This window comes from Ursus arctos, unplaced genomic scaffold (genome assembly GCF_023065955.2).
Source record: "Ursus arctos isolate Adak ecotype North America unplaced genomic scaffold, UrsArc2.0 scaffold_9, whole genome shotgun sequence".
NCBI classification, from domain to species: Eukaryota; Metazoa; Chordata; class Mammalia; order Carnivora; family Ursidae; genus Ursus; species Ursus arctos.
This window is the reverse complement of record NW_026623111.1, coordinates 65,978,739-66,003,409: the sequence shown is the minus strand read 5'-3', so window position 1 is coordinate 66,003,409 and position 24,671 is coordinate 65,978,739. Positions and strand designations below refer to the sequence as shown.

The following is a 24,671-nucleotide window of genomic DNA, read 5'->3' as shown; positions in this document are numbered from 1 at the left end:
AAAATGGTATTTGCCAGGAGAAAAAAAAATTTTTATTTGTGAGACATTTCAAATGTACAAAATTTTTGTATGTTCCAAGCAATGGATATATACAAGCGTTGAAATAATTTCATTGTCATGTAAATTTTTAATCACAATGTAAGTTTGGTGTCATAGCCTATTCTTTCCTACTCTTCTACTGAAAAAAAAAAAAGTTTTTTTGAGATACTACAGTTTAGAGCCTTTCTGAAGATATTTCATAAGTAGATAGATAAGTATCTGCCCAATGGGGCATAAGTGGATTCTTTATCATCACTAAGGAGAAATTAAGCATTCTGTTTAACTCCTGTGTAAGTGTCAGCTACCCTTTAAAATGTCTTCATAGGAGACACTGTAGCATCTCAAATAGTTCACTTCTTATATATTTTTTCCTGAAAATCTTAAAAATAATTTTTAGTACAACTGTTCACTCACCTAACATCAGTCGGTCATTAAATCGTCCTTGCCCACATTCCCATGTTAAATCTTACTAGCTTTTGTTATGTGACATTGGGTTTCTTTAGACAAATACATTTCCTTAAAGATAATAGAAAATATTTTTTTTGAGAGTTTACACTCTATTTTATTTCATGGAACAAGTAATCACAGTGAGTTATGCTTCATTCAAAACCCCATTTCTATTCTTAAATTTGTTCATGATTCATGAGTCAACCTGATTCTGTTCGAACCCACACTCTTCTGTGCTTTTACTAAGTTAAGAGTGTTCCGTGGAAAATTTGCTTTAACTGAAAGGGAAGGGGCCACAAGGACAGATGAGTTATGTTCACACCCTGATTCCTGCCCAACTGTGTAAGGGCTTCTGTGACACACGTCACATCCACCCAGCACCTTGCCATAAGGCTCAAAACCCTGCTGTGTAGGTGGGGAGTGTGTGACAGCCTGCTCAGAGGTCCCAGCTCAGCATCTCTCTGACTGGGAGGCTGGACTAGGCATGCAGATGTGTCTGCAGGTGGCTGAGAGAAAATCTTTTTTGAAAAGCCTTTAATCGCCAAAGTCAATGAGAAAGTATAACTGTGCTTTAAATGAGTAATATACAGTGCAAACATAATTTTAAAAATTTTATTTCCTGAAGTATTTCTGTATCTCATTGGTCCATATTCATTCTAATTTGAGCTTTTAAACTAATGATTGGATTTTTCTTTTTAAACTTAGAAGATAAGTTTTTTCCCCTCATCCTTCACTGTCCTAACATAAAAGATCAAAAATGTCATTTGGCAGCAAGCAATCATTTTGTTTAATGAAAAATATCCAAGTATGATGTAAAAACTATAATAAATGTCAACTATTTTTCAACATTTCCTTAGAGGAAATGTTTACTACTTAGAGGCAGAGCTTTTCCAGTGAATTTGAATCTTATATTTACTTTGAGAATTTGTAACATTTATCTTACAGTATTTTATAGATATGTTAAAATTTAATGTTTCATTAAACACCGGTTTAAGAATAAAAGTTTTCTTAAGCAATTGCCATAAATAATACATATTTATTTACTTCTTAATTTTTTCAGAAAAAGAATGTTTATCTACATGTGTTCAGAATATGCAGCAATCAGATGACCTGTCTCCCCTAGAAATTGTTGAAATGTTTGCTGGGCTTTCTTGTTTCCTCAAGGATTCGAGTGATGTTTCCCAAACTCTTTTGGATGATTTTCGGATATGGCAAGGATATAATTTCCTTTGTGATCTCTTGCTTAGGTAAAACCCCACAATTTAAGAATATATTTTAAATGTCTATTCAGTCTTTTTTGTCAATGGAAACAGCGTGGTTTGGGGCTATGGAAAGAAAGGAATTAATCACTTATTCAATGTATACTTTATTCCCTTGGCTTTAATCACTTCTTTTTATTCCTGTCAACAGAGCCTAAAAAGTGAGTTTAAGCTTGCAAAAGTGGGCTACAAATGTGGTGGAGTCCATGGTTAGATGTGGAAGTAAATCTGTTCTTCAGTAGCTGAGGGAGAAGAGCTTAGATGAACTAAATAACATTTTCCTGAAGTAGAAACTCTTTGTGCTTAGTTATATTTTTGGGATTTCCTACTATACCGGTGGTTATTAATGTAGCTAATAACAAGAATAATTATGTAGATTGAATGAGACCTTACAAATGTATATATAAAACAAAGTATTTCACAAACCCCCTTTTCCATCCCACATGTTTCATACACATCCTGGGAAAATGGCTGGTTGCAAATTTATTAGGAAGAAAATGCTGATGTCTCAACTAGTTGTTCCTGGCCCATTACTTACTTTTAAATCGTTTGATCTGTTGTAAACCAGCACTATTTTGTGAACTCCTTATTTCTAACACCAATTTTAACCTAGTTGCCATTACTACGAAGCATCTCCCCAGAGTACAATTTGAGTATATATCTTAATTTACAAAAGAGGACATAAAAGTTGATGAAGTAAGCATTTCACGTTACTAGGGGAGTTGTTAATTGGTGTAATCCTTTGAGAATGCAGTTTGGTCAGATACAATCAAGAGCCTCAAAAATGTTGATACTCTTTGACATAATAATTTCACGTATGGTTATTGATCCTAAAAATATCCTAAATGTAGACAAAATTTTATGAGTATTAATGCTCCTATATTCTGATTTCTACTGGCTGTCCCTCCTTCCTCTCCCCAAATCTGTGGTTGGCTCTCCATGACCATGGAAAGAATATCTATAGGGACTTTATATTAAAAGGAGAAGCATTTGTGTTAACACTGGTAAATGGAAAAAACAGGTTATAAAATTCTGTTTATGGTATAAAAATAACTAAGACCAAACTTTTTACAGTAAAACAAGGCAAATTTATAAACTGTATCAGAATATTAAAAAGTGTCTGACTTGTGAGGCTAAACATACTTTTTTTCTACTTTTGTGCATTCTTCAGCTTTTTTTAAATGAGAATAATTAGTTCTATTAGGGAGGAAGCCCCAATAAATCTTACTCTTCAAAAGAGATAGTTTTGCACCCCCTTTTGTGTTCTTAATAAAGCCACAGTCAAAAGATAATTCCATAATGACATCAAATATTCTTTTAAAGAAATACTGTTTTTAAAATATTGTTAGACTCTTCAGAACTTCATTTAAATGTATTCTCATGAGAATACCTGAATTAATTAATAAGATAGAGATGAAGACTTAGAACTCTTTCCAAGAAATTCATTTTTAAAAATTGTTAACAGAAAATGTCTTTGGAAAAAAAATGGTTAATAAGGTTTTCGGTTGCAAACAGTGAAGCTTTTTAATCTTAAGAGTTTTAGGGAACTTAAGAGACATTTAATGTAATTCTTTTATAGATACTTTCTACCAAGGATTAATGATCTATCTAAAATAACACTGTTAAATGCAAAAATCAGCACTTATATGTGAGGCCTTAGCCTGTATATTATAATTTTCTTTCATTATGGTGTAATATCTTATACTATTTTTTTTAAATCTACAAATTTTATTATGTTTTTACATAAGGAAAAATTGTACAAAGAAAGTTCTTGGAGTACTTTATACATTTACTTATTGCATACGCAAACTGAAAATTTCTGTGTTAAATTTGAGAGTACAACAAAAGAGAAGAAATATTTACTAAACCCTACTTTTCCTAGATTGGAACAAGCAAAAGAAGCAGAATCCAAAGATGCCTTGAAAGATCTGGTTAATCTGATAACTTCCCTAACAACATACGGTGTCAATGAACTAAAACCAGCTGGTATTACCACAGGGGCACCCTTTTTATTGCCTGGATTTGCAGTACCTCAGCCTGCAGGCAAAGGTGAGTCTTTTTTTTTTCTTTCTGTTCTGAGCCACTCAAAGAAGTAGAGACAATAAATCAGTTTGACTTTCATTGCTCTTTGTTACGTGTGTAAAGGTGTAATAGGCTATTTTTCATTAGAGTTTATGCTTTATTTATGGTACAAATTCTTGAGTGATAGCCTTACCAGTTCACATACTTGAAGATAATATATATGATGGAAACATTATAACATCAGCCAAATTTAAAGGAAAAGGTAAACTGAATTATTAATGAAGGTGGTAAACTTACCTGTTTGTGTATATGTTAATGACTGAGAATGACTTATATTTCTATATTTTCTAGCAAGAGCTTTTTTAAAACTTTGTATCCTCACCAGCAGAAAGCATTTTTTCTTTTCTTTTCTTTTCTTTTCTTTTCCTTTCCTTTCTTTTTTTTTTTTTAAGATTTATTTACTTATTTTAGAGAGAGAACTCGAGCAGGGGGGAGGGGCAGGGGGAAAGGGAGAGAATCTCAAGCAGACTCCTCACCGAGTGTGAAGCCCACACGGGGCTCGATCCCTGGACCCTGAGTTCATGACCTGAGCTGAAATCAAGAGTCAGACGCTTAACCAACTTAGCCAACCACGTGCCCCTATATTTGACTTTTAATTGTTGTATGTGTACACATTGTATTCGGTTCAGCTTTTTATGGACAATTTGTTCTTGGGATTGGTTATTATTATTCCTTATCTTTTGTCAGTGACATCACTTCAAACCAAATAATGAAGATAAAACTTGGGAAGTTCCAAATTTTCCCATATTACTCTAAACTCAACTCTTTATGACTCCTTTCTTTATAGTGAAAACTGATATATTGTCAATTAGTTGAAAGATGCAAAATATTGGTTATAGTTATCCTTTAACCTTATTTGTCACCGTTGGTCACTTATAGTCAGACTTTAACGTTTGTGTGTCCACCAGTCCATCTGAACTTGGTTTTTGATTTATTACCTGCAGGTAATAAAAAGGGAAGGTGTCCTCAAAGAGCAAGCGTACTATTAATCTGGAGCTGGAAGTAAAAATATATCTTTGGTATTTACTGCACATGGAAGAAATTTATATGTTATAGACAAAATTGAAATTGTGTATAGATTAAAGATTTTTAAAAAAATGTCCAAGCCAGGATTTTGGAGCAGTCTTTCTAACTCGTTTTCTGAATTTTTCCTAGTTCTGTGTTTATCTTCTTTCTGAAATCCAGCTTATTCTGTAAGGCACTATGCTAATTTCTTGGCACTAGGTTAATGTTTTGGTCACTCTGACAAATGCCCTGTACTTCTAATAGTTGTCAACCTGGGGTCAGTTTTTAGAGGCAAACACTTGTTTTCAGGTGCTCCAAATACTTTATATGTTAATTTCTTTATAATTATTTTTACTAATTTGCCTCACAGGAGCCAGGTATACAGATTTTTTTTCTCAGTTGGTGTGTTTAAAAATCAGATGTTAAAAAATACAGCTGGTAGTTAGCCATAAGTGGCTTTAATAAACATATACGTAAAGAAATGGCACTTTTAGCTTGAAAACAAAACACATTTTCAAATTAAAACTTATGAGAGCTCTGGTGGAGTAACGATAAAGAGACAGTGGAACTCAGAGAATTTTCAACCCCCTGTTTTCCTGCTTGCATTCTTGCTGCTCCCTTGCCTTTTACTGCTTCAGGCTAAAAGTCTTTTCATGAAAGGTAACTGTTCTTACAGTCACGGTCCATCTTACAAATAATAAAGAGTGAAAAAAATCCCTGCACATTTCCAAACTCAGATGGCTGGATTTACATAGTATGCTTTATTTTCTGTAAAACTGTGTAATGTTTCAATATATACAATTCTTGAATTGGAATATTCATGATGATGCACTAAAAGTTTAAACAGTATTGATTTTAATTAAATGACTGAAGTCGGATGGAGAAAAACAGGACTTTGTGAAAACAGGATGTGTTCTTCATAAGCAGTTGATAAATGTTACAATTCATGATCTGTTTAAGTAGACTAGTTTGCCATGATTAAACTATCACGTAGCACCTACTTTTGTGTTCTTGTTTTCCATTTTAGGTCACAGTGTGAGAAACATCCAAGCCTTTGCAGTTCTTCAGAATGCATTTTTAAAAGCAAAAACCAGCTTCCTTGCCCAGATCATCCTTGATGCCATCACAAATATTTACATGGCTGACAATGCCAATTACTTCATCCTCGAGTCACAGCACACACTGTCACAGTTTGCAGAAAAGATTTCTAAACTCCCGGAAGTACAAAGCAAATACTTTGAGATGCTGGAGTTTGTCGTTTTTAGCTTAAATTACATCCCTTGTAAAGAACTCATTAGTGTTAGCATCCTCTTAAAATCTAGCTCTTCTTACCACTGTAGCATTATTGCAATGAAGACACTTCTTAAGTTTACACGACACGACTACATATTTAAAGATGTGTTCCGGGAGGTGGGCCTTCTGGAGGTCATGGTAAACCTTTTGCACAAATATGCTGCCCTCTTGAAGGATCCAACTCAGGCACTAAATGAACAAGGTAAAGCATTGTCCAGAATTTCACTTCTATTTGGGAAAGGGGTTTGGGCAGGGTATTTTGTTCATGTGTTGCCTTTCATTTGCCTGTTGATTTGAATGACTTACTAATGGGCGTTACTTTGATATCCTTGTGAATATTTCCCACAATAAACTTGTTCATTCAGCTTCTGTTAGGGAATTGGGAAGGAGCGGGGGCCTAGAAATATGTCATTGTGGGGGAAAATAATTTAAGGTAAAAATTGAGGGAAACATTTATGTTCCATCTGAGTCATACGTACTACTTTTTGCTTCTAAGAGGGAATTTAAAAAGCTCCTAGAAACAATTGGGATGTTTAGGTGCCTCACAATGTTTTTAATTATAGAGAGCCAAAAAATAAATCTTTTTAGCAACGTTATATATGTACACATATATTATCATTTAGGTACCTTCAATTTGATATTTTTCATCCTTTCTAATCTGATAAAAGCATAATAGTATCTGGCACTTAATATTACATATGTTGAATGAATTAATACGGTTTTAATAGATTGCACTATTCATAAATAGTGCCTTAAAATCTAGCTTTCTTCTGTTAACCTTACTTAGCCTTGATTAGCAAAACCTTTCGTAAGAAGAATACATTTAACTTTGGCATTTTCCCTTTTTTTCTTTTAAGGTTCTAATTTAATTCCAGTTAACCTACAATGTCATATTAATTCCAGGTGTACAATACACTAATTCATCACTGCCCATACATCACCCGGTGCTGGCATTTTCCTTTTTCCTGTTTGCTCGACAACTGTAACTTTCTAGCCACACCAGAATAAAATCTGTAAACACTGATTTGGACCTTACTTTTGGTAGCTGGTGGACACATGTATCATTTTTAAAGGTTGTATTACATCATTTCTATTAGTGGTAAAAGTGACTACTAAAAAACTAATTATTAAAACCAAATCAAGAAAAAAAATAAGCTTACAACTTTAGTATATGAACCTTTGGTCCTTTTCCCTAGGGGACTCAAGAAATAATAGTTCAGTTGAAGACCAAAAACACCTGGCTTTGTTGGTTATGGAGACCTTGACAGTGCTGCTTCAAGGATCGAACACAAATGCAGGTGACTAGACAAGCTACTAGCAAATGCTTCGGGGGAGTATTATCTCTGGGTTTGTCTTCTCTAACGACTCTTACTTCTGAAATGTTCCTGTCACTTACAGAAAACACTGTTGATTTGGTGATGTTACCATGATATCTAGAAATACAGTACTTTTGACCTTTATAAATTTATTGACATAATATGTCACATTATTATTATTATTTCACAGTATGTTCTTATATTGCTTTTTTTATACTCTGCCTTGTTTTTAGTAGTCTTTTAAAGTAGTCTTTTTTCAAGTAGACTTTAAAGTAGTGTTTTTTAAAATTTACATAATACAGACTTTTAGGGGAATGACTTTGTTTAATTATTTTCCAAAATATCTCCTTCCTATGGTGATTTTCTTAATGTTTAGTAATTCAAGTTAGAGTATTATAATGTTACAACTGTAAGGAAGTATTGAAAAATGATTCTGTAGTAAAACTTGCCTCTCCCAGGTAAACTGGATTCATTAAATCTTTATCGTTGGTCTCAAATTTTCTTCAGTCTTTTTCTGTTTTTAACAGTCCATTTGTATTTGTAAAATATCACTCTTGCTCTTAAAAAAGATCCCTTGAAACCTCCAGGCAACAATGTCAGTACAATTTGAGCAGAGTAAGTAATGGGGAGGTGAACTGAGATGAGTAGGCTGGGCTCAGATCATACAGAGCCTTTCAGGCCATGCTAAGGAACATGAATTGTATTTTAAGTGTTGTGGGAAGCCACAGATGAATGAAGGAATGAACAAACGAATGAAAAAATGAAGTAGTAAACAAATGTGTTGCTTATTTGCCTGAATGCAGAGGAACTCAGTATTCGACATATTTAAAATGTATTGTGTGTCCCGGCCACCATCTTGGTGTTCGAGACACAGATAATTCTTGCCCTGAAGGAATTATAACCTGATGGAAAAAGATGTAAACATGTAATTATGTGTCATTACCTAAGTACAGTTTTAGCAAATTCCAAGATGGAATTGAATGCATTTAGTAGGTTATTTAAATAATAAGTATGATGAAGTTTAATGGATATGATATTAACATTTCGTCTTTGGTATAATGCATAATCTCCTTACTTCCACTAACTAGGTTTAGTTGACTTAGGTAGAAGATAAAGATGTACTATCAAGGATTTATTTGGCAGATTATCTCTTCGTGACATGACCTGGTGTTACACAGGAGGGACTGAAGAGTATTGGAGGAGAGTGGAGAGCTTACCCTGTGTGACTAAAAGTCACTTAACACATTTCCCCGAGGGCCAGACATTTCACTAAGTTCTTTTCTTATTGACTGTCTTTCCTTGTTAAGAAAGATATTACTTAGCTGTGTGATCTTGGGCACTTAAAGAATTCTTTGCTCGTAGTAAGTGTTCAGAAAACATTAGCCATGATGATTATGTAATAGGCACTAACTGGCCACCCAGAAGTGAATACACATGGTCTTCCATGTGCTAAGTCTCAGCACGGGACTTACTTCAGTGCCATATAATTCTTAGAAAGTTTGCAAATAGAAAGGACAGTGGCCACCACAGCAAAATACACAGACATCTTTTCACTCAGTAAACATTTATTGAAATACAGACTAGAAGGAAATCCCAAGGCTAATGGGGGACCAAACATACAAACAAATAATACTAAACTGTTTGATATAAACTACTATAATAGCAGCATATACAAGGCACTCTAAAAGCTTAAAGCTTTTTTTTTTTTTTTAAAGATTTTATTTATTTATTCGACAGAGAGACAGCCAGCGAGAGAGGGAACACAAGCAGGGGGAGTGGGAGAGGAAGAAGCAGGCTCATAGCGGAGGAGCCTGATGTGGGGCTCGATCCCGTAACGTCGGGATCACGCCCTGAGCCGAAGGCAGATGCTTTAACCGCTGTGCCACCCAGGCGCCCCTAAAAGCTTAAAGCTTTTAACCTGGGCTATGTACATATCAGTCCTGCTCTGTCATTAGCTAGCTGGGTGACCTTGGCCATTTGCCTGACTTCTATATGTCTCATTCCCTCATCTGTACAGTAGGGGATGAAGATTAAATAAATCAATTACAAAAGTCTTTGGAGTGGTACAATGACTGATACTTTTTATTATAGAGTTTGTCTTTGTTTCTTTGTGTGCTCTACTTCATCAAGCCGTTTAGTTCCTTGTGATTTTTCTCAACAAAGAATAATTTATTCCACTCCTTTCTCGCAAATACTTTGGATGCCTTGTTCAGTTTAAATCTCATTAATTTGGGCTGTTCTTCATCTGAAAACTTTTTACATAATTTGATTTCCAGTATCATTCAGCTTAAAGCCTTTACATAAAAATATTGAGTCTCTTTGGTGTCTTCCTGTGTAATTTCCGAACGTTCTAGATTTGGAGAATTTGAACATGGTGAACATATTAGGGCACTAATCTTTTATTAAGGAAATCTAGAGAGAATGTGCTGCTTTGCTGACCTTCCATCATGCAGTTGTATGTGATTTAAAAGGTGAAATGGCTGGGTGGGTTTTATTTGCATTCTTTTGAGTTATTCATCCTACAAAAAGATCAGATTTTAATCCATCTGACTTGTCGTAGAAGGTTTTAAGTTAGCCCCTGTTGTTCTTTTCTCTCTCTCCAGGGATTTTCCGAGAGTTTGGGGGTGCGAGATGTGCACATAATATAGTGAAGTACCCGCAGTGCCGGCAGCATGCCCTGATGATTATCCAGCAGTTGGTGCTCTCTCCGAATGGGGAGGATGACATGGGCACCCTCCTGGGCTTAATGCATTCAGCCCCGCCAACAGAACTGCAGCTGAAGACTGATATTTTAAGGGTAAATTTAACAAGTATCTTGTTACTACTCTCTTACCATTGAAATCTGTGGTTATTTTTAAATGACTCAAGTTGATCATAAACTATTCTTGCAGCTTTTCTTCAAGTCTAAAATTATGTCCAAGTCACAATAGTAGAAGAAAAGCTCATGTCTTTTCTGGCCTCCAACGTCCTCAGGCTGCCATCTCCTTACTCTCGGACACCCTCCCCTTGCAACCTCACCCCAGGCCTGGCACAGACGTCACCACAAATACCACTACCTTCCAGAATCATAGCTTTCTTTTAATAACTTTTGCTTTATTTGGTGACTTTCTAGACAATAAGTTTTTAGTCTTTACACAATTGTATATTTCATCCTGTTTTGATTGAGTCTAGTAACAATTTTGAATATGCATTTTAAAACACAATCTGACCATAATTTATCTCACAGACAAGAAGGAAATTTACATGCGTATCAATATTGGGGAATATTTGTATATTTGAAGAGATTGTTCAGAAAAAAAAAAAAAACAAACAAGTACCTTCCAGAGCTGTTAAGATTGCCAGCTTTTTTAACATACATTTTCCTTCTTTCTTGGTCCTTTTTAATTGGATTTGTAAAACGTTGGTCGATAAAGCCAACGGGAGGTAATGAGCTGACCTGTAATATTACGGCAGTGTTGTTCTGGTAAATGATAATAACTGACTCTCAGACTGGAAGAGGGCAGAAGGGAGGTCCTCATGTGTTACACTTACTGATATCCGTGGTGTAAATACTACCACTGTGACCTATTTCGGGCTGCTAATGTGTTGCTGAATGTGGATTGGGAAGAGATGGACAGTAGCACCCCGTTATGCGGTATCTTAAGAGTAGAGACAATAGTAAAATACAGAAAATAATAGGAAGTGATGAGTTTTGAATGTTTACTGTTTTTGTTTTTAAAATTATTTAGTTGTAAATATAGAACTTAATTTTTAATTATGCCTGTGTTTTAACAAGGCACATTAAATTCCAGAAATATAACAGTTGTCTTTCGAGAGCCAGTGTGAGCTGGCTCCAGCATTGCACTGCTCTGAGGGCATGAAGGAGTGTGGGGAGGCAGCGAGGAGGATTTGGGACCTCGATTTCAGTTTCCATTTTTGCTGCATTCAGAACTACTTCTCAGTGCCTCTGTTCAGCTGACACTACCACAGACCTGTGTAATTTAATTTGTAATTATTTGTGCAGAAACCCAAAATTCCATATGCAGTATTTTATAATTCTCCCGATGCACAAATTTGAATTGTATACATTATGTTTATGCAAATTATGTAGATAATATATAGCTGATGATTTTTGTCTAATTAACCACCTACCATCAACCTTTCGTTGTAACTTTGGCATCTGCTACTGATGATTAATTATTGATTGAAGCAGCATATTATTCACAGTATTTGAAAGTTTTCAGATACCAAATTGATGCTATGATGATGTCAGAGTGCCAGGAGAGTGCCAGTCGGAAGGTAGTAGGAGGGGAACTTATCCAGAAGTGTGTAATATAGACGATTGGATTCAGCATTGATAAGCACTGTTTTTCTAACCCTTATCCTGATTCCAACCTGTGATATGGTTTTCTGCATATTACTTTAACTCTGAACTTACCTTTCCTCCTATATAAAATAATACTTGTCCTGTTCTCCCCAGTGTGTTTTTGAAGATGATGATGGTCACTGGCTTATGTCAGGCACTTTGCTAACAGTTTTGCATGTACTTCCTGTGGAGAAGGTTACCATTATTGCCTCGATTTTACACAAGCGAAAACTTAGGCACAGAGAGGCTAAGTAGCTGACCATGGTAAAACATTTTGTAACGCTGGAGTCAGAATTTCAACCCAAGCATTCTGACTCAAGACCTTGCATTTAATCTCCAGGCTAGATGATAAAATGTTTAAAAAGAAAAAAAAAGTTGATATTGCAAGTGTAAGTACAGTTTATTAAATTTGACAAGATAGGGAAACTGTACTGTCAAATCCTGGTAAAATGGAAATTTATTGGCAGAATAATGGAAGGAATGCATTGTAGTTTAGATTTTTGTATATTAGATATTTGCATACTTTCTTTTAAAATATAAATGGTATGTATAATATACCATTTTTAAATGGTATGTATAATATACCATATTTAAATGGTATGTATAATATACCATTTTTAAAATATAAAAATGGTATGTATAATATCTTAATTTCTGAAGCAGTGTATTTGAAAAGGGTAAGTATATATATTAATATTTAGCCTTTCCCTTCAAATACCATTAGAAATATGAGATATCTTAATAAAATGGCCTTTTTAAATGTAATGATTGGGAACATTATAAACGGTGTCGTAAATAATATTGGATACCCATGGTGTTCCAGTGGCTGAAACAGAGGGAAATGGAGCCCATGTGTCAGCAAACAGATTTCAGATTGCTGTTTGGGCCAGGAGTGTCACGGTTAAGTGCTTGAGTGGGGGCATCATTGTGCTGGGGTGTATATCCTCCCATTGCCATTGTGTAAGCCATACAATCTTAGGCAAGTTCATTAACCACGAAGAACCACATTTAACCGCCGTGTATGAAGTGGGGACAATAGCAGTGCGTAACACGTAGGATTATGGAGAGGTTGAAATATGCTAATACACAACTTAAAGAAGTGCCTTATACATAGCCCAGAAAGTGTCACCTAATTTTATAATGTGTTATTTTTAATAATAAACTAAGTTATGATTGTTCAGAAAATAACTAGTAGTTTTAAAAGGTTGTTTGACTTGTTTCTTCAGGTTTTATTTCATAGTACTTACAGCTGTTCTGGGCAAGAGCACACTTTCAGCCATCAGACTTGAATTCACTATGCAAGCGGGAATGTCTAATAAGTCCCCTGAAGTTGCTCCTCTTTGCAAAGCATCAGCATATGGTCACTTGATATGAATTGAAATACTTCAGGTCGTGGCTGCCCTGACTTCTAATCTTTTCTAGAATAAAACATTTTGTATACATACACAATCATAAGTGCTCATGATTGTATAAAATTATACTAGAATAATTATTTAATACAATTACTTTGTAAAAATCACTGAATTCATTAATGTCATTATCCATCAAAGACAAAGGAAAAGCTTTTCCATTAGGATTTGGATGTAGCCTTAGTCTGCCAAAAGAAATATGTGACAGTGTTTCCTAACACTATCTTCTGCCTTTAATATGACATCTTTTAGTTGAAGTATAATTAATATAAGCGTTTTATTAGTTTCAGGTGTACAATGTAGTGATTCAACAATTATATACGTTGCTCAGTGTTCATCATGGAAAGTGTACTCTTTAATCTCTGTCCCTTGTCTCACCCATCCCCCCACCCAGCTCCCCTTGACAACCATCACTTTATTCTAAGAGTCTCTTTTTGTCTCTTTTTTCTTGTTTGTTTGGTTTCTTAAATTTCATGTATAAATTATGGTATTTGTCTTTCTGTAGCTTATTTCACTCGTCATTATACCCTCTAGATCCATCCATGTTGTTGCAAATGGAAAAATCTAGCTCTTTCTTATGACTGAGTAATATTCCATTATATATACACACCACATCTTATTTATCCAGTCATCTATGAATGGACACTTCGGCTGCTTCCATATCTTGACTATTGTAAATAATGCTGCAATAAACAGGGATATATACATCTTTTTGAATTAGTGTTTCTGTTTTCTTTTCGTAAATATCCAGTAGCATTATTGGAACGTATGGTATTTCTATTTTTAATTTTTAGAGGAACCTCGATAAGGTTTTCTACAGTGGCTGCACCAGTTTGCATTCCCACCAACAGTGCACGAGGTTTCCTTTTCTCCGCATCCTTGCCAACACTTGTGATTTTTTGTGTTTTTTATTTTAGCCATTCTGACAGGTGTGAGATGATACTTCGTTATTGTTTTGATTTGTATTTCCCTGATGATGAGTGATGTTGAGCATCTTTTCATGTGTCTGTTGGCGATCTGTATATCTTCTTCGGGAAAATGTCTATTCATGTCTTCTTCCCATTTTTAAATTGTATTGTTTTTTTTTGTTGTTGACTTGTGTAAGTTCTCTATGTATCTCAGATATTAACCCTTTATCAGATAAGTCATTTGCAAATATCACCTTCCATTCAGTAGGTCATCTTTTTGTTTTGTTTATTGATGGGTTTCTTTGCTGTGCAAAAGCTTTTTATTTTGGTATAGTCCCCATAGTTTAATTTTACTTTTGTTTCCCTGTCCTCAGGAGACCTATCTAGAAAAATGTTTATACAGCTGATGTCAAAGATATTACTCCCTGTGGTTTTTTTGTTTTGTTTTGTTTTTTGTCTTTTTAGGAGTTTTATGGTTTCGGGTCTCACAATCAGGTCTTTAATCCATTTTGAGTTTATTTTTGTGTATGATGTGAGAAAGTGGTCCAGTTAAATTCTTTTCCATGTGGCTGTCCATTTTTCCCAGCATCATTTGTTGCCGAGACTGTCCATTTTCCCTACCGTATATTCTTGTCTCCTTTGTCATAGATAAATTGACCATATAAGCGTGGGTTTATTTCAGAGCTCTCTATTCTGTTCCATTAATCTATATGTCTATTTTTGTGTAACATGTCATTTTTTAATTGGTAAAAATATTTGATATGCTTCATAGGGCTGCTTAATGGGGAAGTGACAAAAACATTCCTATCAGATATTCATAGAAATGATATTCCCCCTTGACATTCATGTATTTTGTTTTAATTTTAATTATAAGGGAAACCCTTTGTTTTCTCGTCTCCTGTAGGCCCTCCTATCAGTCCTTCGAGAAAGCCATCGTTCAAGAACAGTTTTTAGGAAAGTTGGAGGATTTGTGTACATTACATCCTTGCTCGTTGCTATGGAAAGGTCTTTGAGCTCACCACCCAAGAATGGCTGGGAGAAAGTGAACCAGAATCAAGTGTTTGAACTTCTCCACACTGTGTTCTGCACGTTGACTGCAGCAATGCGCTATGAGCCAGCCAACTCTCATTTCTTCAAAACAGAGATTCAGTATGAGAAGTTGGCAGATGCCGTTCGATTTCTTGGCTGCTTCTCAGACCTAAGAAAAATAAGCCCCATGAATGTCTTCCCCTCAAACACACAGCCATTTCAAAGACTTTTGGAGGAAGATGTGATTTCGATGGACACAGTGTCACCCACTTTACGGCACTGCAGTAAACTCTTTATTTATCTCTACAAAGTAGCCACAGATTCTTTTGACAGGTATGGCTTTGCTCTGAATTAAAGGATCTGCTGTGTGTGACTTCAGCATTAAGGCTTGAATTATAACTTAACCTAAAAGAAAATGAAAATCTTTTATTTGCTGATCTGTTACTTTATTTGCCAGTATTACTGTTGCTCTGATGTTAAGGTTTTCAACATGAATATTTGTGTATTATTTGTAAATCTAGGGTTAATTGGCTCTTGAGGTACTTAATGGAAGTTTATACAAAGTTTACTTTAATGGTGGTGTTTACTATTGTTCTCTTTTTCCTCTATTCTCAACAATAGGTACATCCAGACTGACGATATTAGTTATCAGTAGAACATGGTTATGGTTATATGTATTTCCAGACAGATGATATACTTTCAGCATTCCTCATCATTCTCAACATTTTGTAATCCTTAAAAAAGAGTATAGCTCCATAAGAGACATTGGTAGTTCGAGTCTTTCAGATTTGTTTACTCATTCCTTCATTAAACAAGTACTTAACGAATACCTACTGCATGCCGTGTTATTGTGCTAGTCTTAAGGGTTCAAGCACAAGACTGCTTTTGCCATGGCCATCCATTAGCTTAAATACAGACACGTAAACAATGACAATATATTGTGATAAAATCTAGCATGAGGGAATTCCAGGATTGTTTCTGTATTGCCCCCATAAGTAAAGTGAGTAGCTCTATTTGGATAGAGCTTCCAATAGGTTTTATATCCTTTACTGGGAAATAATCTACTTTGAAATATCTACTGAGATGTTTCTTGCTTCTTGACAATATTTCTTAGACCTTACCATTTAGATAAGAAAATACAGGTAATGTAAGAAAAATTGTTTTCCCATTTTTAACATCTCGAAAATCAAAATGCATATATATTGTTAAAAGAAACATAGTATGGTGTACTATTCAAGGAATAAGGTGTTTGAAATTGAAATTTTTATATTTAGACTCTCTTTTCCCTTTTCTACTTATCCTAGTTAGTCTACTTCATTTTTAGTTTTCTTTGTCAAAAACAGGGCTTATCACCCTCTGTTTAACAAACGTGTTAAATGTTAACCTTAATAGATAAGCATCTGCCTTAAGAATGCTTTTCTGTTCCCCTCAGTGCATGTGTTGTAGTCTTGTTTCTTGTTCCTGCTGAGGATGGAGGATGTTCCTTATTACACTTTTACTGGTATTTCTTGTGAAACTAACCAACTGCCAACCTGGTGTTCTCTTCTAACCTCTCTGAACCGCCCTGTCTGTTTTGTTGTCTGTAGTCGTGCAGAACAGATTCCTCCTTGCCTGACAAGTGAGTCTTCTCTCCCCTCTCCTTGGGGTACACCAGCTTTGTCCAGGAAAAGGTACTGATCTTATAACAGAAGTCAATCTTTATTTGTGTGGGTTTTGTTTTGTTTTGTTTTGTTTTTGTCTGTGCTTAATTATATGTTGATGTGGTGATTGTGCTTTGTACAAAAATTTTTTGGCTTTCTATTTGATTTTTTTTTTTTTTTTTTAGGTTTAGAATCATCAACTTCTGAGTATATTTATGAGAATAAAATGTGTTAGTGCCATGAGGATATGAGGGACATTTAGAATATTGTCATCTGATTCTATTTAGAGTAAAATACACATTTTACTTTTAGAGCATGAATATCTCCTATTAAAATTAATTTAGAAGTGAGGACTTAGTGCCTCTTTAAGTACAGTACTTTTTCTTTTTACTTAAAATGTGTTAGGAATCATTCTTCGGTTTTTGCTTTTACTCCAAAATGCACATCACAGCACTGGCAAGGAACTGCGAATTTTCTCAATCAGGTTCAACCAGTTGAAATGTGATGCTGTTGTGGAGACTTGTCACAGCCAACCTTTGAAACAAAAAAAATGAATAAAAAAAGCTACCCTAGCTCTTGTTTTCATTGGTTCTGTGTGCATCTCATTCTAAGCTCATCTGGTCTACCTCATATATAAAGCTTGTAAATATAAAGACCCAGCAGTTGATTGACAAGAGTACAATTAAGTTCCATTTAAGATTCCGTTTGCAACCTGTACTAAAAATGATCGTAGCCTGTAGAGTTGGGACCAGTACTCTTCCTTCCCCAGTTTTTCTCATAACCAAGTACAAGTCCTTCAGTCTTATATTAATATATTCTTCCATTGTGGCTTTCTAAAAATGAATCCTGAGGTTCAGCTATGTTGTTGATTAATTTTATTTCTGTTCAGATTTTGAAATTTGAATATTAGTGGAATTATTATATTAAAACTATTTGTTACAGGTCCTGTATTTCAATATATTATGGTAGTAATATTCATTAGATAGGTGGACTTTATATTTTCCTTTTTCTCTTATTTTTACAGTAGGAGTTAGAGCTCATTTTCTGACAATAAATCATGGAATAGTTCAGAATAATCTTAAACGAATTTAGTGTTGCTTAGTATATTTGTATTTTAAAACTATTTTGTTTTTGTTTTTCTAAGAGCAGCTTTTAATATAAGAAACCATAAAATCATTTTGAGTTGACGTGGTGTATTTTTCTGTTGCTAAAATGAATGCAGTAACTTTGTGTTTGAAGATTCACGTGTGCTCACTATCCCACATACTGGATATTAAAAAAATAGTTTTAATTACTAAGTAGTTTTAATTATTGAAAATCACATTTATGATTCCATAAATTGTGAAGGTATAAAAATTGATGTTTAAAAACATTTAATCATTTTTAAGTATTAACCAAAAACTATAAAATACTCGCAGTAGAAATTCACAGGTTAAAGGAGCACAGGGAAAGAAAATCCATCAGAGCTTACTATTTATTTAAATGATAATTTGACAAAGGGGAAATTTTATTCCATCTCATAGAGAGTTATTTAAGGGCTTAGATCAAAACACTTTGTCGTGATTTGCATCACAGCCACATGTAAGGATGCCCTATCTTTGACTTTAGGGAAATGGGCACTGACTCAACAGTCCTGGCTGAATCTTTTTTATGGGAATTCCAATTAGGCTCTCAGGTTGGTTTTACCCAAGGAGGTTCCTAATACTGTTCATAATAATAAGGTCAACGTTGACATTTTCAGGTTGCCATTCTGGTCAGGTTACATACATTTTGCTCAGTAATAAGAATCATAAGCTGATCAAGAAAACAATGTTTTTGTTTTCAAATGCGAATACAGTAACTTTTGAAATCAGAATATCTCTAGAACATTTCAACAAATTACTTCAGCATCGTTTTCTTGCGGCAAAATGTGTTTTTGTTGACAAAAAGAGAAACCAATATTGTATTAGTTTTTATGGCTTGTGGAGTATTCAGATACAGCAAGTTTTGAGTTTGTGATGCTTGTCTGGCACATAAAATCCTGGAGATTCTTCTCTATTTTAAGAATTGGGGGGAAAAACCTAAGAAACCTTGTATTTGGAAAACTAAAACTCATAACACTTTTCATTATTATTCATTATTCAGAAAGAATAGTGGAACAGAATTATAGCTGAACAATATTTAATCAGAGCTAGAGGAAGTGAAAACAAAATACAATATAAAAACCAAGGCTCTCTAGAATCTCTCTGCAGGGGAGAAAAAAATGGCAAGTACTAGTTATTGTTCAAACATGGTATCTGTTACTCAGGGCCTGTACACACTTGATGAAAATTAAGGGCAAGCATACTCAGAATTTAAATATTCAAGAATATATTCCCTAAAGAGCTAGGTAAGTCTTAAGTACATATGAAAATTTAGATTGAAATACTAAGTTAAAGTAGCAATTTCTCTAAATTTTAAAAGTAGCTGCAACATAAAAGTTAAATTTTGAAATGTTGTCTTATCCTATATTTGTAAATGATTTAGGTCTTGCTTGGGATTATTCATTTAATAAGCTTACTGTAATCTCTAAATTTAAAAAGTGGTAATACCTGCAGTGATACCTAAGTGACTCAGTAAGTATTAATAATACTATACAATGCCTGTTAAAATAGATCTAATTTTAGTTAATAAATAATCATGTTTTAAATTTATGCAATGTTTGCAAAGTTTTTCCAGTTTGAGAAGAATGAATGTAATTTTTATATTAGAATATTGTTATCTTATGGAAGAGTAAAAGGTTTACTACTATAATAGCTATATATTAATTAATAAAGAGTTTGGTTTCTGAAGACATAAGGGCTCCTTCCTGGGTATATCCATAATTAAAGCTCAGTCTATATTAAATCTGGAAACTCAGAAATAATTTTGGAAGGCCTGTTACTAAAATATACAAGTAGAATTGGGTTTTTCTCCAAATTGAGTTTTTTTATGTGTAATGAAAAATAGTTTTTATGAAATTTCTTAATGGTTGAGAATTCCTATTACACTATAATCTTTTCTTCTAGATGGGTCAGAATATTTCATAGAATAAACAAAGCAACATAGGAAGAAAATACCTATTGGTAATAAACATTTAGAAATCTATCCTAGTAAGTTTAGAAATTAAATATTTCTGAACAAAAACAGCAAAAAAAACCAAAACAAGACAAAACAAAAAACCCAGAGTTGAAAAAATGAGTAGGTGGAGGACATGGTGACTTTAAATAAACTGGGAGAGCCCACGTGTTTTTTTTTCTAAGTGAAGCTGAATACTTTCCTAGAATCTCTGTTAAAAAGAGAATGGTACTTTAAAAAAAAAAAATGGCAGTGCCAAATCTTTGCTACAAAATCACTGACTTAAAGCATCTGTTTCCCAAGCTGCTCTTGTGCCAGAGAGCTGAAACTGCACTGCTCTCAGTGACAGAGCTCAGCATTAGACAAATTATGCTGAAACCGATTCATTGGAACAAAGAGCTCCCATAGGCTGAAGCCACAAGCATCTGTTTTCTAGTGCCAGGATACAAAATGTGCAAAACTCATGAATTGTAGAAGAACAGTATGAAATAGAAAGTGGAGATCATTGATGAGAAGAAATGTGCTATGTTCAGGATATAGTGAGGTTTTCTACCTCTAGAAGCTTATTATGTAAAATATGCCTTCTATGTTTTTAAGAAATTGTGATGAATATTTTCAGTGGTAAGTGGGTAACGCAAAAGAATGTGACTGTAGTTCCAAATAAACTAAAGGAAAACTTCCTTGATGCTTAACATTATTTCTTGTCAGGTAGCCAAGATTCTTAGCCAACCCTGTCTGATTGACCCAGTTAGAGAGTAGGCCGCTTAGATCTTGTTAGTCCTTTATTATGTTACGCATGGTTTAAGGAAAGGTTACAAACACATAGGTAACTTCAAAAGAAAATCTTATTGAGGGGCGCCTGGGTGGCTCAGTCGGTTAAGCATCCGACTCTTGATTTTGGCTCAGGTCATGATCCCAGGGTTGTGGGATCAAGCCCCGCATCTGGCCCGCACTGGGCATGAGCCTGCTTGATATTCTCTCTCTCCCTCCTCCCTCTCCCCCTCCATCTTCCACTCCCCCCCCCCGGAAAAAAAAAAAAAAGAAAAAATCTAATCAAGGGAAGGATTTGATTTAATTTATACCCTCATCACATTATACCAGAACTTTTACCTTACCTAAAGTTTTGAATCACTGTGATTTCACCTGTTTGTTGCATCTTCTGGTACAGGTGTCATTTTTTTCTTCCAGTTTTATTGAGATATAATTGGCATGCAGCATTGTATAAGTTAAATTATACAGCATGATTTCTCTTACATATGTTGTTAAGTGATTACCACAGTAAGTTTAGCATCCCTCATCTTAGGGCGTGTGGGTGACTCAGTCGGTTAATCGTCTGACCCTTGATTTTAGCTCAGGTCACGATGTCAGGATTGTGGGATCAGGCCTGCATACCTGCTCAGCACAGCGTCTGCTTGAGATTCTGTCTCTCCCTCTCCCTTTGCCCCTCCCCCTTGCTTGCTAGTGGGCTCTGTCTCTCTTAGAAAGAAAAAAAAAAAAATCCATGGGGCACCTGGGTGGCTCAGTCAGTTAAGCGTCTGCCTTTGGTTCAGGTCATGATCCCAGAGTCTTGGGATCAAGTCCCACATCAGGTTCCTTGCTCAGCGGGAAGCCTGCTTCTCCCTCTGCCTGCTGCTCCCCCTGCTTGTGCCATGTCTCTCTTTCTGACAAATAAATAAATATAATCTTAAAAAAATCTATATCTCATACAGATACAGGGAAAAAAATGTTTTCCTTGTGATGAGAACTTTTAGGATCTACTCTCTTAGCAGCTTTCAAATATACCAGAGAGCAATGTTTAGTCATCATGTGCCCTTCTTAAATGAAACAATCCAGGTAACAAATGGTAAAGACATATGAGAGCCTAGAAGAATTAATAGTGAAATTGTTTATACGTGACTCATTAAAAATTGATAACATATTGCTCTTTTATATCTCAGCCTTAAAGTGTTCTGTAACCCAACCTTGAATTACAAAGGTTTTTGCTTGTCAGTGGATAAAGGTAATAAAAGATGAAGAAATTGAACAGAGAACTTGATTGGAATTTGATGCTAAATTACCCTTCTTTCTTTTTATAGGCATGCGTATCATTCTGTTTCAACTCCCCCTGTTTACCCTCCTAAAAATGTCGCTGACCTGAAACTACATGTGGCAACGACATCCCTCCAGAGTTCTGATGCCGTCATCATCCATCCTGGAGCCATGCTTGCTATGCTGGACCTGCTGGCCTCTGTTGGGTCAGTGACACAGCCAGAAGTAAGCTTGGATATGGTAGCTCCTCTCCATCTTTAATAAGCGAAAGGACGTGAATATGACTGTATAATCAAGGAAGTGGGGCCCAGAAAGACAGACTGATAGAGAACCGTTCCATATTACATACTAAAGTAGGAAAGGAAAAAATAGGGTTTTTTTTATTTGGGCCCTAAGTTTCTTAATGAGATAGATATGTATGTTTTAGAATACAATTCATTTGTCACAAATGCAACCAAGACAGGTGCTAAAATAATTATCTCTCCTTATAAATCCTGCTCAGCAGTGGAAATTATTAATAGTACAGAAAGAAAAATGACTGAAGATACCACTTTGGGGCTATTTATCTGTTTTGACTTGTAGCACTCAAGAGTTGGGGTGAATTAGAGCTTTGGTGACTAATTTGTTAAGTGGTATATGGCCTCTAAGGCCTAAAGGGTCACAATTGTAAATGATAGGCTTTCCTTGAAACTGGTTCTTTACCCATCATGTAAAAGACCTTGCATTCATTGTTCCTACAAAAAATTAAAATACTATTAGTTATATAGTCATTTAATACAGAAGACTTAGAAGAGCGTGGAGTCTGGCTGGGTATGCTTCCAGCAAAGTGAGGCTAGGACACATTTGCCTAGCTCATTTCTAGAGTTGCTCCATCTCTCCAAGTCAGCTTCTGAACTCCTCTGAAGGTAATCAGAAACGCGTAGAGACCTCATATTAAAAGGTGTGCTTCCTGTGGAGAGAACTATCACCTTTCTTACTAAGAACGCCCTGGTGGCATGGATTTCTTTAACTTTAGCATGCTCTGGACCTTCAACTCGCTGTGGCAAATATCTTACAATCCCTGGTGCACACGGAGAGAAACCAGCAGGTCATGTGTGAAGCGGGTCTTCACGCACGGCTGCTGCAGCGGTGCAGCGCGGCGCTGGCCGACGAGGACCACTCGCTGCACCCGCCCCTCCAGCGGATGTTTGAGCGATTAGCCTCCCAGGCCCTGGAGCCCATGGTGCTGAGGTCAGTACGTTCTCTTTTGCACAGTTGAGTAAGCCACAATTAGTAATGACAGTTCCTTCAGTCTTTATATCCAAGAGTTCCTGCCTTCATAGACATACATTCAAGTATCTGTGGGCAAAACCAGAATAATAAAAATGGGCAAAATGCTTGGAATGTCAGTCTTAGTAAGTCTAGTTATTAGAAAACAGGATGTTCCTGTCCATGGGTTATTCCTTCCACTCGAATCCAGCAAACTCTCCTTTAAAAATAGTCATGTTATGTTTATATGACTTGCATCTACTTTATATTGAAGAACTTTTTATATATAAGAACTCTTAAGAAATGCTTTTTAAATGTTTTTATTTTAAAATACTTTATGGATTTAGAGAAAGTTGTAAAGATAGAGAAGTTCTGTGTCCCTTTCACCCAGTTTCTTCCACTGGTTACATCTTATGTAACTATAATACAAGCTGAAAACTGAGAAACTGATATTGCTACAATGTATCCTTGTATGCTACAGTTCCCTGTTATTTATCACATGTGTAGATTTATGTGCCCACCGCACACTCAGAATGTCACAAAAATCGCCCTAGTCCTGCTACTCCTTTACTGTCACATTCACTTCCCTAGCCACCCCCCCCCCATTCCTAGCCCCTGGAAACCACGAATCTCTTCTCCATCTCCATAATTTTGTCACTTTGAGAATGTTACATAAAGGAAAGTATATAGTATGTGACCTTTGAAGATTGACTTTTTTCACTTTTTGTAATGCCTTGGAGATGCATCCAAATTGTTATGTTTCAACAATTTCTTTTTAATGCTGAGTAGTATTCTAGGGTATGAATATACCTTCCACAGTTTACCCTTTCAAGAAATATATATATTCAAATCTTGGTAATGTAAGAGAAACAGTCCTCTGTGTTTTAGCGATAAAACCCTTTATTTTTTTAAAAAAAGATTTAGAGAGAGATAGAGCACACTTGGGGAGGGGCAGAGGGAGAGAAGAGAGAGAGAGAGAGAGACTCTCCACTGAGCACAGAGTCTGCCATGGGGCTCAATCCCAGAACTCTGAGATCATGACCTGAGCTAAAACCGGGAGTCGGCCGCCTAATCGACTGAGCTACCCAGGTGTTCCTGGGGATAAAACCCGTAAAAAAAAAATACTTTCCTTGAGGGGCGCCTGGGTGGAATCCAGCTCTTGATTTTGGCTCGGGTCTTAGTCTCAGGGTTGTGAGATCGAGCCCCCACTGGGAGTGGAGCTTGCTTAAGATTCTCTCTCTCTCTCCCTCTGCCTCTCCACTCCCCTCTCTCTCCCTCTCTTTCAAATAAATAAACATATATATATTTTTTTTCCTTGAAATTACTTGCCAAACAGATTTCAAGTATAAGTCATCTTGTCCCTCCTTATAAAAATATACTATATCTCATCACTTTCAGATATAAGCAGCTCTCTTTATGAGATAATTTTCTTTTCTGCTGAAGTACTCCTTTTAGGAACTTTCTTAAAAATGGTTGGCCCTTATTTATAATTTATATTTTTTAATTGGTTCCAAATAATGGTGGATTAAATAAACCGTGCTATAAACA

The 24,671-nt window shown here is 35.4% G+C and overlaps 1 protein-coding gene across 11 annotated transcripts in view; it reads left to right on the top strand.

The window, feature by feature from the left end:
- The window catches only part of WDFY3 (WD repeat and FYVE domain containing 3), a 265,960-nt gene that overhangs the window by 123,898 nt on the left and 117,391 nt on the right, over positions 1 to 24,671 (top strand). For 9 of the 11 annotated variants that reach the window (XM_057309806.1, XM_057309803.1, XM_057309802.1 and 6 more), the window contains 9 exons: positions 1,547 to 1,733; positions 3,628 to 3,794; positions 5,860 to 6,327; positions 7,322 to 7,423; positions 10,045 to 10,238; positions 15,008 to 15,465; positions 16,719 to 16,802; positions 21,923 to 22,100; positions 22,891 to 23,105. In XM_057309806.1, coding sequence (XP_057165789.1) covers positions 1,547 to 1,733; positions 3,628 to 3,794; positions 5,860 to 6,327; positions 7,322 to 7,423; positions 10,045 to 10,238; positions 15,008 to 15,465; positions 16,719 to 16,802; positions 21,923 to 22,100; positions 22,891 to 23,105 — 2,053 coding nt within the window. The remainder of the gene's footprint in view (positions 1 to 1,546; positions 1,734 to 3,627; positions 3,795 to 5,859; positions 6,328 to 7,321; positions 7,424 to 10,044; positions 10,239 to 15,007; positions 15,466 to 16,718; positions 16,803 to 21,922; positions 22,101 to 22,890; positions 23,106 to 24,671) is intronic. The other 2 variants (XM_057309811.1, XM_057309805.1) reach the window with 1 other exon arrangement.